We start from the raw sequence: 17,089 nt of genomic DNA on the forward strand, positions 1-17,089 counted from the left end.
AAGAGTCACTCTTACAAGAGCCTAGTTACCCTTTTCTCTGTTTAGTTGTTTAGTATTGTGAATCTGGACAGTCTACAACGTTGTCTGAAACAACATACAATAGTCTGAAAGTCTCTTTAAGTGTGCTACCAAGTTAGGTACAATGAGTTGCCTCCAATTTTCATCAGTGTAACAGTTCACTATCACATTATAGTAGATCCACCCCGAATACAAGGTCTCTATAAATTAGGGTTGGGAAATTACTAGACTTTCTGCTTTGGAATGGGACAGAGGAATAAAAGTAGGAAAGTATAAATTTCATCACATGGGGCAGTTTTTGTTTGTTTCAACATGCACAGAATCAACAGACTGGGCCAAGTATTCAAGAGGACATATTGGAAAGAATCAAGTAAGTAATTAGGAGGAACCACCTGTGTCTCATCCAAGCCAGTATTTGTAATTATTCACTAATACTTACGTGGCACTAACTGGGTGCCAGGTACTATCATGAGAACTCTATACATATCAACCCATTTGATTTTCATGACAACCCTATGAAGCAAGTACTATTGTTGCCATCCCCATTTTACAAGTGAGAATACTGAAGCATAGGTATAATATGCCAATGATTGAATAGCTAGTGATTCAACCTCAAGCAGTATAGGCGCCAAAATCATGTTATGCTGCCTCTAACACTAACAAACGACCATTAATGTGTATGGAAGGGAGAGAAGGAAGGAATGGAATCCTTTAACAGCAAGAAAATTAAGAAGGCAACTTGGGTGTCTCACAGCACGCTTTGCATTCTAGGAGAGTTCTTTTCCTACTAGGGCTATTTTCTCAATTTTGTAGCACTTTCCTGAATCCTGCATCCCTACTGGGTTATTCCTTAAATCTGGGCCTCACCCCAGTTTCTATGTGCTCCTGCCTGGGTCAACCAAAGAGGAGACCACAGGAGACTTTCTGCTCGTGTTGTTCTCAGTTCCCTTGAGCTACAATCTCTGTGTATGTGCCAAGAGCAGAGCATCTTTGGGTGAGAATTCCAGCGTGAACTGACGCGCTCAGCCCCGCCCCGGAAGCACGGAGTGGTATGCGGAGATCCCGCGGCACCACTATGATTGTTTAAAGTGCCATCACACTGTCACTGCTCTTCAGTTCTTCTGTTAAGAGCTAATGTGATGGCATAGCCAAGGCAGTGGCATCATGGCCATACCAGAGCTCCACAGCAGGCATTTACTTTTTGCCCTTTTGAGGACTATTTATGGAGAATGTACTTTTTGCCAGGTCCTGTGCCAAATATTATGATGAACATGACAAACACAGTTCCTTTCTTCCCAGAGCTTACAGTCTTCATGTTGGAGAGAGAGTTAAAAAAGCAAATATGATAAAGTATTGTGTGTGCCATGGTAAAGAAAAATAGGGTCAAAGGCAAAGTTAAGGGGTGCCTAATCCAACTACAGTGACTAAGAAAAGCTTCCCCCAGAAAGTAACCTCTAGAGCACGTTCTAGAGTATTTAGCCAATCAAGGCAGGTGAACATGGAAGAGAAAAATCACATACAAAACAGAGGAAACAAGTGTATAACAGCATTCAGGACTGAAAGACATCATGGACAGCTGAGGTTAAAAATGCAAGGGGCGGGATAGCAAGAGAAGACTCTGGGGAGGGAAGCACAGGTCCCTTCACGAAGTGCTGTGATTCCCGGTAGAGTCTGTATGTAAGTATAAGAGCGGTGTTAGGGCAATGAAAAACTAAGTGGCGGAGTGACATGGCCAGACTCACATTACAGAAATCTCATCATGTCTGCAGTAGACAGAACTGATCCAAAGGGAGCACCACCAGACATGAGGTGGGGGGAAACATTTAAGTTTCTTTGCAGTCGTCTAGAAAAGCAATGCTGGTGGTCTGGGCCAGAGCAGCATCAATGGAAATGAAAGGGAGTAAATGGACTTGAGAGAGAAGAACCACCAACAAGACTGGTCACCGATTGGAAAGGGTGGTGGGGAGAAGGAATAGTCAGGGATGACATCCACATTTCATTCTTCCCTGGGCAACTGGGTGACTGAATTGTCATTTACAGAGGTGAAGAACACAGGGAGAGAAGCAATTGGGGGAAAAAAACAGATGATAAGCTCAATGGAGCATCAGCAGAGTTGAAAGAATCCAAAACACAAAGTTGGAATAGCCAGGCTGCACACTTTTCCACCCAAAATGGTTCCTCCCCCAAGTCAACAGGACCCAGGGCACACGTCTGGGTAGACTCGCCGCACCCTGATGGTAGCACAGTCTAATGTGACAACAGCAGTGGAATGCTAGATAGTTGACGAATGACTGGCAAGACAAATAGGGGTCTCTTTTACTGCCTGCCACATCATCAGAATCAACTTAGATAATGCAGATAATAAGTAGATTTCAACTGCTACTTATCTATATGATAAATATTTAAAAACTAACCATAAAAAGATGCCCTTCCCTTGCCTTCACAACATATAGCATTTCAATCTGCCAAAACAAATTACATGTGAACTTATCATCACTCATGAAGATTTCTTACCAGAAATAATGAACTTGAATCTGATCAAGTCTCCAGAATCTAGAGTCTAGATATAAAAAATTCACAGAACATGGAGAGGTCAGAAAAATACGTGTTTATGGCATCACAGAGATCATAGGGATGAATTGGTGAGACCCAGAATGCAGGACATTCGACATGACGAACAATTTGGTTTCTCCAAACAAATCAAAAAAGCGAGGGGAGAAAAGAAAAGGAAAATGAAAGGGAGAGATTAAAAGATATTTAAGATATACATATTACCACTTTGTTGCATACAGTTATATGTAATTTTTTTTTAATTTTTAAAGAGAAAAAAATAGCAACCAAAGGTAATGAATGGAAGTCATTTGGATCTTGACTCAAACAAGCCAACTTTAAAAAAACATTGTGAGAAAATCAAATGTTTGAATAAACTATTAAATTATAGTAAAGTATTACATCAAGTTCTCAAATAATGTTTTTTTCCCCCAGCATCATTTTGCCATTATGTTGATGAGATCCCACAGGAACTTAACTCTTGTTTATATCAATTAGCCTATGATAAAATTGGTTTTGTTACACATTTCAGCTAAAGTTGTAGAACCTATCTATGATGTTAGGTGAGGACTCACTGTATTCATTTTGCATGTGATAATTGCATTATATTGTGTTATTTTTTAGTTCATTTTATTTTGGGACATATATTACAATATTTGTGGATGAGTGAAATAATAGATGTATGAAATTTGTTTCAAAATAATCCAGTGCAGACAGGATGGAAAGTAGGTAGGGATATATGATACAAGATTGGTTTTATAATGATAACTGTAATTATTAGAGCTGAGTGTCTCGACATTTGGATGCATATAAAGATTTCTGCACTAAATTTTTTAACTGACTTGCCAAGAAATCCAGTACCTGAGGAAAGCTACCGCAAAGATCAAAGGGAAAGAGCAACAATCAGTTATGATGCAGAAAGGAGAATCCATCTATCAATTTCTGAAGGAACCTTTTTTTATGCATCAGACTGGCATTCTCTCCTATGCAAGTCACTCCTCTCCATAACTTGTGTTTGCAGGTCTTCCAAATGGGAGCTTTGTGGCAAATTATCTGCTTTGTTAAAATTCAAACCTCATTAGACTGTCAGAGGCATTTGGTCTTCTCTTTCCGGGTGTATAGTTGTGGGGTTTTTTTGTTTTGTTTTTTTAACATATCAAGGCCCTCGGGGCAATCTCAGAGACCCTTTTCTATCCACATGTAGACATTTCTCTTGCTGTCAAATTTATTCAGTGATGCTAAAAACCTAGGAAGAAAATAGTCACCTGCCACAAGATGGGCTCAGTAAATATATCTTGTTTGGCATGATAAAGAAAACAATATAATAAAATATTTCACTAACAGGCTTATATCACTGTTACACTGAGCCCAATGCTCAGAGCACAGCATCTTAAAGAAAAAAGAAATTACACCCACCACCCCTGCCCTTTATCATCACTATTACCACCCAACATCTGCCCAAGCACAGGTCTGAACTGACTTTGTGAAGAAGCTTTATGCTTAAACTGTGCTTTATTTCTAAATTATAAATTAAAACACTTCAGGCCTTAAGAACACTACCTTCCAGATACAAGGCCACCTGATTCACAGCTATTAAAAAGGTTTCTTACGTGGATGGAAAAAAATCCCTGAGAAAAGTAACACCATGCCTTAAAAGTATTCTAAGTATGACAGAAGAGAATTTTTACTGACAAGAAGTGTTGATTAGAGTATAGAGAGAGAGAACCTGAAAGCAGGAATGACTAAAACAGGAGGAAACAGAGGCTACAGAGATACGTAGGTGAGACAAAAGTCACTGTAGAAAGAGATGTCAGTGGTGGTAAAGATCAAACCTTCACAGTTTTGGAAACAATGTTCAGTTGCTTCACTCTGAAAGTGCCAATATCATATCTCTATCGTCAACTGAACTGAAGTTATCGTTGGTATCTTTCAAGTAACCAGGAGAAAAAGAGCTAGAATCATTTTAGGACAGATGCATTTCCATCTGCTTTCCTATGAAAACACACCCCCTTATTGAAGATTGAAATAAAAAAAATTTTTTTCAATTAACAGTTGACATTCATTACCCAGAATTCCATTTCTGGGTAATTATCTGAAGAAATCCAAAACAGTGATTCAAAAAAACATATGCACCCCTATATAGTGTAGTGTTATCTACAATATCCAAAATATGGAGGCAACTTAAGTGCTATGATGAGAGGATAAAAAAGAAGTGATATACTGAATACACACACATACATGGTGGAAAACTATTTGGTCATAAGAATGAAATCTTACCATTTATGATAACATGGATGGACCTCAAGGGTATTATGCTAAGTGAAAATTTAGACCGAGAAAGACAAATAAATACCATAAGATTTCACTTATTGAAGCTTTCAAAGTCAGTGCTGGATAATTCACAGTGGCCAGAACCATATATTCGTTCCCAGTACAAGGTCTTGCCATTTGAACTCTGTGAGAACTCATTTCCTGATCTACTTTTCTCCAACCCCCATCTCATTCAACAGCTCTGAACATATATGCTGTGTAGGTAACCCAATTTAGAGACTTCCGTGGCAACGGCCCTTTAAATTTAAGGAAATGAAGTAAAAAGAAGAAAGGTTAAGTGTACCTACAAGCAGCAATGTGTTGAAAAGGTGATGAATCAGCGTCTATAATTCACAGAGTAAGCATCCTATGAATTAACTTCTCTACTTGTGGTCATGTTATCAAGGTTCTATGAGAGGCAAATGCCTTTCAATCTGAGTGCTTTCAGGCATTTGTCTGAAGTAACTCACTCATGAGTAGGATTAAGGAAAAGTGCGTAATTCTCTCCAAACAAGGACAATCTTCCCACTCTCTGGAACTGGAAGATGGCTCTAAATAAGAGGTTCATTTATTTCCATGCACCTGTGATTTTGTTCCTAAGTGGTGTGAATGGTTATTGAGTATCTGGTTCAAAAGCAGGACTTCTCTTTTGCAAATTACTTAGCTCTCATTTCATTTAGAGGTGATTCAAGAAGGCATTTTCCGATGTTTATGATGTTGCCTTCTATAAAACACTTGAAGAGAAGAGAGGTAATTACTTAGCTACTTGGGTGGGAAAGGAGGAAAGGTACCTTTCTCATTGTTTGAAATGAAAACAAAGGAGGTATCTAAAATACCTCATGAGGCAGTCCTAAGATAAGCATTTCTATGTTCCTATATCACATTTTCTTGGTTGCTAATTTGTGAATCACAATCCATAGCATCTCACATATCATATTTTGGTGTGTAAGCAATGGAGATAAACACATTTCTTACCACCCTCTTAAACACACAGTGCAGACACCTGTTCACAATCCTCCATTAACACTCAGTCAAAACTACCTGGTGCTGACCATCAGTCATAGGTCTATGTGAAGATAAAATGAGGCAAGACTATAGCCTGTTAATAGTACAGGGAGATGTCAGTCTCCCAATTTTCCCTTGGAAAACTTGGGGGGAAATTAGGTAAACAGGGAAAGATGGGGTCTCTCCCCATGACTGTCAGCCACTATGTGCAATGCATTAATTTTTTTTTAATTTTTTACTGTGATATGGATCCCGGCAAAGTAACTCTGCATTATCCCTGGGTTTTAAGAAAGTCTGATTGCTTGGAGTTTATTCTGTGGATCTTGGACCTAAGGAGTTTCTCTCTCTCTCCCCCCCCACCCTCTTTCTCTACACATGCATACATATATACACATATATGCATGTATATATTAACATTTATATATAAAAATTTACATACTTATTATTATATAATGTACATTTACTATATATAAAATTTAACCTAAGTTGAGTTTATATATAAAATTTCACATAGTAATTATATATTTTATATATAATAATTTATATACTTATTATATATAAAATTTTATATATTATATTATCTCTATATAAAATTTAAACCAGAAAGAAGTTGAGTTGCTCTGTGAAGAACGTGTGTGTGTTTGGGAGGGGGAAGTTTTTGAGGATGCAGGGGCACTGCCTGGAGTGCGCACCTCCTTTTCCAGTCTCGAAGGCTCAGGCTCCTGCCTTCAGCCCTCGCAGCTCTCCGTTCTGCACGTGCACATTGCCCTGAGGCTCTATAGCTCTTGGTGGGGCTTGGTGGGGCCAGCGCTTGCTCACCAAAGATTGCATGCACTCAGCTTTAGAGCACCTCCCAATAGTTTCAGCCCATTAACCAGAGCACAACAGCTTGATGAATTAATGCTTATATAGGCACAGTTGGCAGCCTCTAATTAAATAATTATGGCTAAGCAGCTGCAAGGAAGCTGTTATGCACCCTAGAAAGCCAGCTGTCAGTTTTCTTGGTCCTAAGACAGAGGAAGGGTTAACACTGAGCTCTGGACATTAGAGGCACAAAGGGGAAACACATCATGAGCAACATATATGCTGTGCAATATAAAGTTGCTGTGTGTTTGTACTGGCCTGTCCTTGGAGGGATGAAGAGCAAACTGCTCCTCACCACCCTCTCCGCAGCCCAATGAAGAGAGAACAATTATATGGTCAGGAGAACAGAGCCTGCCCAGAGGAACCTAAAGAGGACACAGTGTCAGATGCATGAGTCTTTGGTGGGCACAGAAATGACACTTTGCTAGCAGGCAAGTACATTTCAGGCTCCTGATCTCATTTAGACGAACGAGTAATCAGAAATCTATCGTGGTCTTTTTGGGGGATAGAGCTAGTATGTTTTTATGTGACTGAAGCGTTTGAAGATGCTGTTTTCAAATATTAGAAATTGGAGAACAAGGTAAATATCACAAACCTAGATTTGAACTCCAAGGTACATTTTTTCCAAAAAGTAAGGGGAAGTTATTTGTCATACAGGGTCACAGATAATGTCAGATTCCTCCACAGAAGGCTAAAAAGCTAGAGCCTTATCTCTACACTAGTGGGAAATTCACCAGAATGAAGAATGGTATCTGTGACTGAGCTCCAGCACAGAGGAAGATATAGATTATAGATAAAGGCCATAGATAGGGTTATTAGACCAAATCATGCTTGTTACTACACATCAATACGCTTCAGAACTAAGAGCTGATTTCATGTTTCTCCACAGGCTGTCCTTTCTACACAATCCACACAACTTCACTTCTAAAAAACCCAATGTGTATAACTCAGTGCAGAACAACCTGACTTCCCACTGACCAATTCACCAGCGTTCCACCAGCACCATCTCCAAAGGAATAAGCACAACTGGAGGTGAAAATGAGTTCATTTGTACCTTTCTATTTTAATAAATCCTGGCATTTCAACCCCCTAAATGTATGGGTTTGCCTTAAAATAAGAAAGAAAATAGAAAGTTAACACTGGAAGCATATTTTTTATGGAATTCACTTCCCAACTCCCAGGCCTGTTGAACATCAGCAGTTAAATCAAGCACTAAACTTTATGACTGATTTACTGCTCTCCTTTCAGAGGCTAACGGCTTAAAATTTATCTAAAACATGCCATTTCCTAAAGCAAGGCAATCTGTGCCGAAAATTGCCATTTAAGCAAATGGACTGACCTCTAAGAAACCGAGTTAAAAAGCTTCAGTACAATAGTTTCCCTTCCCTTTTTCCCTTTTATGTCAGTAATTCTATCACCTCCACCTCAGCTGACTAGATGTTTTCATGTGATTGACAATTCTCAAGGCTCTAGCTCCTTTTAGATGAATCTTAAATGAAGTCAGCTAATTAAGTCTGCAGTGCAACTCAAGTCTCAGTACAAAATACTAAAGAATCAAAAAGCAGATTCGTAAAGGCTATAAAAGCAAACTTTAGACTTGAGTGGGAGGGAGAAATGGGGGCTTTTGTCAGTCTATACTGCCACCTAGCCAAAACCACGCCATTCAGTACAAAATCCACTTGTTTTCAAAGCCCCTGATGAAAAAGCAAGTCTTCAGCAACCAGCTTAATAGACCCCCAAAGTTCAGATAAAAGAATAGACAGCAGCTCTTCATGCACTGAGTCCGCCCACCTTCGTGGACCAAGAGCCAAGTTCTCATCATCACCATATTTCACAATTCAATATCTGGCAAACAGATATAAATGTCTGTTTTCATCTCACATAACACCTATACCAATATCATTTGCCTCTTGTGATTTTTGAAGCCTTTTAATGTTCTGCAGCTTCAACTGGAAAACAGATAAGAGTCGCCTTTGGTAAGATATGAGAGTTGTAATAACCTCTAATACTCTAGCTATACCTCGTTAAAAAAAAAAAAATCCCTAAATAACATTCCTTAGACACCGAACATACACATCAGTAAAGAGAATCAGTACACATGAAAAATCAAAAGAACCCTGTGCACTTACGGTAGAAGACGTATTCAGTGTAGCTTGACCAGATCTTGTCATCTGTATATTGGTTGACGAAAGATGCTGTCACTGAGGAGTTACAGGCTACCATGTGGAATCCACACTCTGACAACATATCAAAAGCCTTTTCCAGATGCTTGAATTTGAGATAAAATCTGGAGGTGTATCTTTCTGGGGCTCGGTCAGGGTCTCTGCTCTCATTCAAACTTTCTCCAAAGACCTCCTTTGCCAAGGAAATCCTTCCACAAACCAAAATCCGGGGAACTCTCCGAAACTTAGCATCTGCCTGCCCCTCTCTGCCCATGGTGCAGGACCCCCTGTACCCCACAGTAATGAAACCCCACTTGCGGTCGGCAGGGAGCAGCGAGGAAGGGGGGCAGATTCTTGTGTCGCTTCCTTGGGAGGCATCTTCAAAGTCACTATGGCAGAATTCCTCCGGGCTTTGCTTGATTTCATCAGGGGTCAGGAGTTTGACCAAGTCTGGGAGCTGGAAGTACTCAGCTTCCCTTTTCAGTCTTCCTCTTTCTGGAAAGTGATCAGGCAGGACCACCTGCCTATCCCTGAGATAGTCCAGAATGTAACGAAACAAGAATCCATCTCTGTCAATGAAAAACCTTCCCTTGGAGTCCTTGGCGAGATCGTTAGCCATGTCTCTCTTTGGGGAAAACATTTTCCACAGGAGGGAGTGAGGGATGCTTATTAAGGTGGAATGGCGAGTGAAATAAACTTGACCCCCAACATTCAGCTCCATGACCTCAGGGAAGGAGTTGGGAACCGTGGCCCCTTGCTCTCGAGGATAGTAACGACTACAGTTTCCACTCAGAGCCATTGTCCCTTTCTTGTCCTCCTCCTCCTATTTTGATTTGAAGGTACAATCCAAAGGAGTCACAGCCTTATCCTTTACATCAACTTGTAAGAGAGGGAAAAAGATGCTAACATATTAAAAATGACCTCCGCTTACCCCAGTGTTTTTCCCCAAGAAAGCAAAATTTAGAAGAGTCCACGGGTGAAGTAGTTTAAACCCTGGCTGGTGGTGAGCTATTACTTCATGGAATATAATCAACTCATCTCCATTCGATCTTCCCCCAGGTTCAGTAGAGAAGGCAGGCCAGGTCCCCAGTTACTCAGAGATCTGTCTAAAGGAAAAAAGAGAAAATTATTTCCTCAAACCCAGCATGAGTCAGAAAAAAAGGAGCTGCTGGAGAGAGGAAGAGGAGAGGGAGGAGGAGGGAGGGAGGGATCCAGAGAGAGTGGGAGGGAGGGAGAGATTATTTTACATAAGCAGCCCTGAAACTACTGATTTCAGCCTTTCTCTAATGCAATAGCTTCTGTCAAGCTATTTTATATCTACACGTTTATCCATACGCCTCTGTCTCCAGCAATTAGTATTAAAAACGTTTCTATTTGTATTTCAATATTTTAAAGGGATATGCAATTTTCAACTTCTAAAAGGAGATTTTTCCCCCCCAGCTGGACAGGAAAATCAATAAACCTCAGAACTTACCTTATTAAGTGCTGGAAACTCAGTCCTCTGAAAAAGCATTTGCAAAGCAGTCAGAATGCACAGCCACATTGAGCCCATTAATGAAAAGTGCCAGAGAGAGGTGCCCTTAGAAGATAATTTATTTATAGAAATGTATATTTGTATGTATGTACGTATATATTCACTTTTAATCTCAAGTTAAAATAAGTCACAAAAAAGTTAAACGGTGATGAGAGGTGATTGGGTTGAAAGCAGAGAAAAATATTCAACCAAAGCGTCTCCAGGAAAAAAAAAAATATTCAAAGCCTCAGCAAGAATCCTTAAAACAGAAGAGAGTTGCAAGAGGTACCAGGACTTAGAAGCTTTTCAGGAAGCCCAGACGCAGGAAGAGAGACAGCAGTGCCCTTCTGGGGTCCCAGGTAGCCATCCCACCTGCCGGCAAGGGCGAACGGGCTCCCATGTTCCCAGCCAGGTGGGAGCCGTTGGGAGCCGTTGGGAGCCGTTGGGAGTGTTGAGAGCGTTGGGAGCCGGAGGCAGCCCTCGGGAGCCGGTGGGAGCCGGTGAGAGCCGGTGGGAGCCGGTGAAGTGGGTGGGAGCCGGCGCCCCCTAAGCGCAGAGATGCCGGCGGGTCCCGGGCTCTGGCTGCTCAGGCGGGCGACGGAGCTGGGCGGTTCCACAGTTCCCAGTGCAGTTGGACTGCTGTTGTTTCAGCAGTGCAGGCAAGAAACCATCCAGGGAAATGACTATTACATCATCTTAAAGGAATATGGCTTGGAGAAAGCGGAGGCAGCTCCGAGTCACGTCCTCCTCAGTGACAGGTTGCCGGGACCGTATGGGGACGCCGCGCGCCGGCCGTGGGCACGCGACTCCCAGGCGCACCGGGCTTGGGGCGGGGACGCCGGGCTACGCAGCCACTTCCCTCCCTGCTCTGTCGGGAAGTCTGGAGTTTCCAAGGGCCTTTGCTTAGTCTTTTTTTCTCTTTATACCTCCACTGCCGGCCCCCCACCCCCACAAACAAGCCCCAAACCAGTGGAGAGAGAAATGTAAGTGATTTTTCACTTGAAAAAATCTACAAACAAACCCTTTGCACAGGCACTGAATTTCTGCTGAAGGGCAAATTTCCCTTCTAAACCTTGCTTTAAAAAAAAAAAAGAGGCAAAACACAACGAATGATCCCAACGTTCAAACTATAGTTAGCTGTTGTTTTTTAAACCAAAGGGAATTAAACCAGTTCGCTCACTCTGCTCTATTTTTTCCTCCTGCGCCATCCCTCTGCCAACGCCCCCAGCAAATAAGTAAATAAATATTTACAGTCTCTCTGGAATCCATGCTTTTTCAAAAGAATACATGAAGCACTGATACCCTCAGAAAGCCCACAGTTTACACCGCTGAGTTATTATCTTAACTCACCTGTAAGAAACAGTAACCTGCAACCTTTCTCTGGGGCCGCGTCCTTACTGAGCATCTTCTTGGGCGTGCCCCCGCGCCAGCCCTCCCCACTCTGCTCCCCAGGTCTCTGGTGGAAGACACGCCTGCTAAGAGTTTACTCCTGTCCCAGAGGACTCCCTTAAGTGCATCATTAGAGTTTCAGGAAGGCATTTCCAGGGCAACCTAATCCACTAACAAAGTGCTTCCAGTTGATCCTGCCAGTCAATAATGGCCCAGCCAACAGTTTACAGTAAGTCAGCCATTTCCCCTTTAAAACACTAGTGTCTTAGGACTCACATTCTCAGTAAGAATATAATATTTCATCTATGAATAATATATGTGAGCCACACTCAATCCCAAACAATTGCTATTTAAAAAAATATAAAAACCAAAAATGACAGGGAAGTATGAATTAGATATATTTTATGGGATACACGTGTATCCCATATTATAGGATACAATACTTAGCTTAAGATAGACTCAGCAGTGTGATAAATTAATTTCTAGTCTAACAAGCTTTTGTTTCAATGACTATCAGGTTACCAAACACATTGAGAGTATTAGCTGACACTCTTAACACCTGTTTATATTTGACCTTGTTCCTTTAACCTGTGTTACATGTTCTGGCCTCAATCATTGGGATCTTAATGCTGGACCAACCAAGGAAATGTTTATTATTTGGTACACTGATATCGCCATCTACTGTCGCTAAGATGTCAGTGCAGGTCTGGCATCTTAGCTGAACCAAAAGTTCGATTCAAAAGTTTTTTTTCTCTTGATTTTAAAGTTTTTGCAGTGGCTTGAGTATTACTGGAAACACACTGTTCACCATAATTACAAAATAAAATTTAGTTGCCCCCAGGTCAAGGGAAAATTAATTCTTCAATCCATGCTATTAAGTATTGGCCTTGGTTGTAGTTAAAAGTAAACAAATGTTTTATTTCTAACAGGGTAGGCCAGCCAGTGTACCATGACAAGAACTTTGGAGATTGGATATTAAAATATTTTGGAAACAGTTTGAGAGGAATTTAAAGATGGGAGCGAGGAAAAAAATAGCTTTTTAAATTAAAAGGAACTTGAGAAATGGAGGTCACCATCTCATCTTAGGGAAACTGAGGACCAGAGACAGAAAGCATTCCCACAGAGGCACACAGACGTGGAGTAGTGGGGTGAAGCTGAGACCACTGCCTGTTCAGTATGATCGATGTCCCGTTTTTAGCCTTATATATCCTAGAATAGGGATAGAGAAGAGGCAAAGTTAAAAAAAGAAAAGAATTTCAAGGTTACTACACATTTGAAAACAAAAAAAGCAAGTCATTTAAAAGGCTTTTTAATATTAAGTTAGCTTGCAGGACCGCTTGGAGAATCTTATGAAGTCTAGAAGATGTACATAAGCATAAAAGCCTGTGTTCCATACCTGGGGCAGACACTCGGGGAGAGCAATGAAGAGAGGAACCAGGGACTCACATTCCCAGCAGTCTGCAAATTTTGACTATGAATTTTCTTTTTGAAATGAGATCATGCATACACTCACCAAGACACTCTGAGGATTGGAAAAATAAAACATTCACTAGATAACCTTCACCTTGTGACCCATGGTTAGACCATACAACCTGTATTCGTATTTTTGAATTAACACAGTAAAGATCCTACTCTTTGCACAGCACTGCTTTATATTATTTTGTGCTAAAATGTTCATTTATTTCAGTAAATTATGTAAAAAATAAACAGCTGTTTTTGCTAGCCCCCTTTAGGCAAACTTCATTTTTAATCTACCTGAAGCCTCAAAAAATGGAGAATGTCTGGGCCTCTCTCCCACCTTTTTGAGAGATCAGGGATGGGGTTTGAGATTGGTTAACATCCTCTGCTCTGTACTCTTTGTTGTTCCTTTAGTATCAAGGAGGTAAACAAAGGAGAAGTGAGATTAAAAGGATAATAGGCTTGAAGGAAACAAAGCCAAAGCACACAGAGAGAAATAGTGCTGGAGTAAGCCAGTGCGTCTCAGGGAGGCAGTCAGCAAGCCTGGCTAAACGAGAGGCGAGAAGCCCAGGCGAGGCTCTCTCTAAGTGTACTCCTGTCTGTCCTGTCAGCAGACAACACTGCTGGTGTTATGATTCTCTTCTGCCAGCTCTCCACTGAAACATTGCAGGGTGCCACACCGGCCCAAAGGCTGAACACACAGCAACAGATTTCTCTTAAGGGCAGAGTGAGGAAGAATGCTCCATCCTGTGCTTAGAACAGTCCAGCCTATATAGCACATCAAGACACACCATGGGTAAATTGTGGAACTCATAAAATGTGTCTTAGCCTGTTTCCTGTTCCCCACTGTCATACACCCCCATAGCTGAATGCTGAAGAGTACATTCTCAAAAGGACAATTTTAATTTTGGAACAATGAGATCACTTCCCACATTCTCACCCCCAACCCATCTTTAAGTCTCCTCTTCCTCTGAGCAGAGATAGCTTTTATGCTGACTGTCTTTGCTATCAGGGAGGGAGGAAATTGATCTCATAAACTAACTCATACTAAGATGCTGTACACTCATTGTATTAGGTGCCCCAAGGATTCCTGTATAATCATAATAGCTACTGTAGATGGAAGGCCAGCCTTCAAGCTCTCTAAACAGTCATTAACCCTCTTCCAACTCTGCCTCACTGGCTGCGTAACATTGGACAGGAGGCTCAATGTCTGTCTCTGAGCCAGGATAAAATGGAGCTAATAAGACCCGACTCCCAGGTGTGTTGTGCGCATTAAATACCACGATGCCTGTGAGACCCCCAAGCACATTCTCTGGCTCTAGGGGGATGGTTAATAAAGACCACTTGTATTCATGATAGCAGTAGAAGGACACTCAAGTGAAGGCATGACGAAGCTACCAAAGATGCCCAGAGACTGAAATTCAGTTCTGCTTCCAAAACCTTCCCTCTCCCTACCATGCAGCTTCAGTTAAAGATGGTTGCTTATTATAGATGTATTTGTTAATAATAGGGGGGTGGATTTCAGGCTTTGGCAGGGAGATAGGGTAGCAAAATGAGAAACTCAGAATAATCAGTTCCATAATGTTAAAAATGAAAATGCCACTATCTTCTGCCAGACAAGGTTACATTTCTGGTGCCCTTTTACTCAATCCACATGGATCTATGAAGTATCTTCAGTATGTCCAGCATAGCGCTAGGTACTTACAATACTGAATCCTATGCAACCTCTGGATTCAAACATTCACAAACACACATATACTCATACTCAAAATCCTACCAATAGAAGACAAAGACTACAAATTCCTAGATGTCTGAGTGCTGCGTCTTATTTGCAGAAATACGGCTGCTGCTATATTCAGCTATTGGCCCTACATAGTTAACCTGTGATTTGGACAAACCACTTGACCTCAGGTGGCCTCTGCTTCCATATCTGTGAAATGAAGTTGTCTCCCCTTATAAAGATACTGTGACTGATGGCAAAATAAAAAATACAGTTGTCAAATCTTCAGAGGCATACTGGAAAGTAATTTACTAGGTAAGAAACAGAAAAGAAGGCAGCAAACAGCTACCTTGCTTGTTGCATAAAGCCTTCCAATAAAGAATTTGAATTAGACTTGTGCAATCTTAAAGTCGGAAGAGGAGAGAAACCCTTTGGGATCATCCACTGCAGCTTCAGCTCCACCTAAATGTTTGAGGTAATAGCAAAAATTCAGGGTAGTCATTTCTCTTATAGCCTCTCCCTAAAAATATTCTTGAACTCTATTCTCATAAAATACGAATAATACCTGAAGCTGTTTGTATCACCCTAGCACCTCTGAATGGAAATCTGCAGAATTAAGTTCTTCCAAGTGAACTGTCATTTTGAGAGCTGAGCTTCTATACATTTTTTATGCTGATCTAAAAAGAAAGTACTGCTCTTCAGGTATGAAGGTGACATCATTGACTATTTAATAGGGTCTAAGGTGTGTGTGTGTGTGTGTGTGTGTGTAGATATACACATTTCTGTAGTAGGCACATGTGTGCGGTCACCTTTTAGGTTTCTGTTCAAAACAAGGAAACTTTTCTGGAACAAGTGGTCAAAGTCAGGAGTGTACAATTTGGCCATGAAGTTAAATAAAACCAACTCACACACACAGGGTGAAGCAAAAATAGGTTTACAGTTGTTCACATGGAAAATAGCATTTTTCACAACTAAACCCAAACATATACTTGTAGGTTGAAATGAATCTTACCTGTGGCATCTGCTCATGGGGAAGAGCAGGAAGAGAGAAGGGCAAAGACCATATGACAAATGAAAAGATTAAGCTCAAGGGACAAAACTGAACTATCTTACCAGAAGACTTGAGAAGTCAAAGCTGGGAATTTCAGATATGCCCTGAATTAATAATATAATAATTAATAAATAATAATACAAAAATAAACTCTGTTTCATGAACTCACAACTGTAAAGCTACTCTTGCTGCCCCTGTGTGTGTTTTGACATTGGACAACAGTGTAGGGAGGGGCTGTGGGAGCAGGGAGTGGGCTGGACGGAGGACGGCACAGGAGGAAAAAGTGGGACTACTATAAACAGAACAGACAAGAATTTTAAAAAATTGTGATCCTCATTGGTATGAAACCTAAGCAATAGGAATACAGACTCTATTTCTTAAAAAGAATGTATTCCTTATTGGCCAATAAGAAAAAAAAAGGAATGTAGTCACCCAACTATCAAACAGTTCCAGCAAACACACATGCTGAACCATGCTGTATTGTTCACTGTTCGATGCTTGTTACGGGCATTTTATTATACATGTTGGCATAGGCCTTATTATGTTTGTTATGTATTATGTAATATATCTCTTGGTAAAGGAGCAGTGTAACTTGTAGACCAGTAATTGTCATCCTTTTATCTCCTACCTAGGAAATCCATTTTTCAAATGGCATCTTTGTTGTCACTCCAAAATATGCAAGCAGTATCAAATCAGAATAGGTTTAGGTGTTAATTTCAAAAACACTTATTTAAAAAATCATCAGTCGAAAATTGCAATAATATGTCAGTGGTCTTGAGAGCGCATTTTGATTTTTTTCCAAATAGTTTTATGTATGTGTAAGTGGAATTTATTGAACCTTCAGAAGCAACTTGCAGGAAACAGTTTAAAAATCCTGGTTATAATGAAAAGGAGCAGGTTTTAACATCAGACAGAACAGGGTTTGAAAGAGGTACCTGTCAGATATATGATCACAGCTAATCACTTTATCTCTGTGAGGACTGTTTCTTCGTGTATATATTATTAGAAGTAGAGACATGCACTTTGCTGGACCAATGTAAGGGTTAGCG

The 17,089-nt window shown here is 40.7% G+C and overlaps 1 protein-coding gene across 1 annotated transcript in view; it reads right to left on the minus strand.

Moving 5' to 3' along the window:
* Nucleotides 1-9,708, minus strand: part of KCTD16 (potassium channel tetramerization domain containing 16) — a 193,844-nt gene extending 184,136 nt beyond the window's left edge. Inside the window, exon 1 of the mRNA XM_054568238.1 lies at nt 8,877-9,708. Within this exon, the coding sequence (XP_054424213.1) occupies nt 8,877-9,708 (832 nt within the window). The remainder of the gene's footprint in view (nt 1-8,876) is intronic.
* Between the last annotated feature and the right edge of the window lie 7,381 nt (nt 9,709-17,089).

This window comes from Pteronotus mesoamericanus, unplaced genomic scaffold, assembly GCF_021234165.1.
Source record: "Pteronotus mesoamericanus isolate MK-2021 breed Mesoamerican mustached bat unplaced genomic scaffold, CSHL_Meso_final contig_2, whole genome shotgun sequence".
NCBI lineage: Eukaryota > Metazoa > Chordata > Mammalia > Chiroptera > Mormoopidae > Pteronotus > Pteronotus mesoamericanus.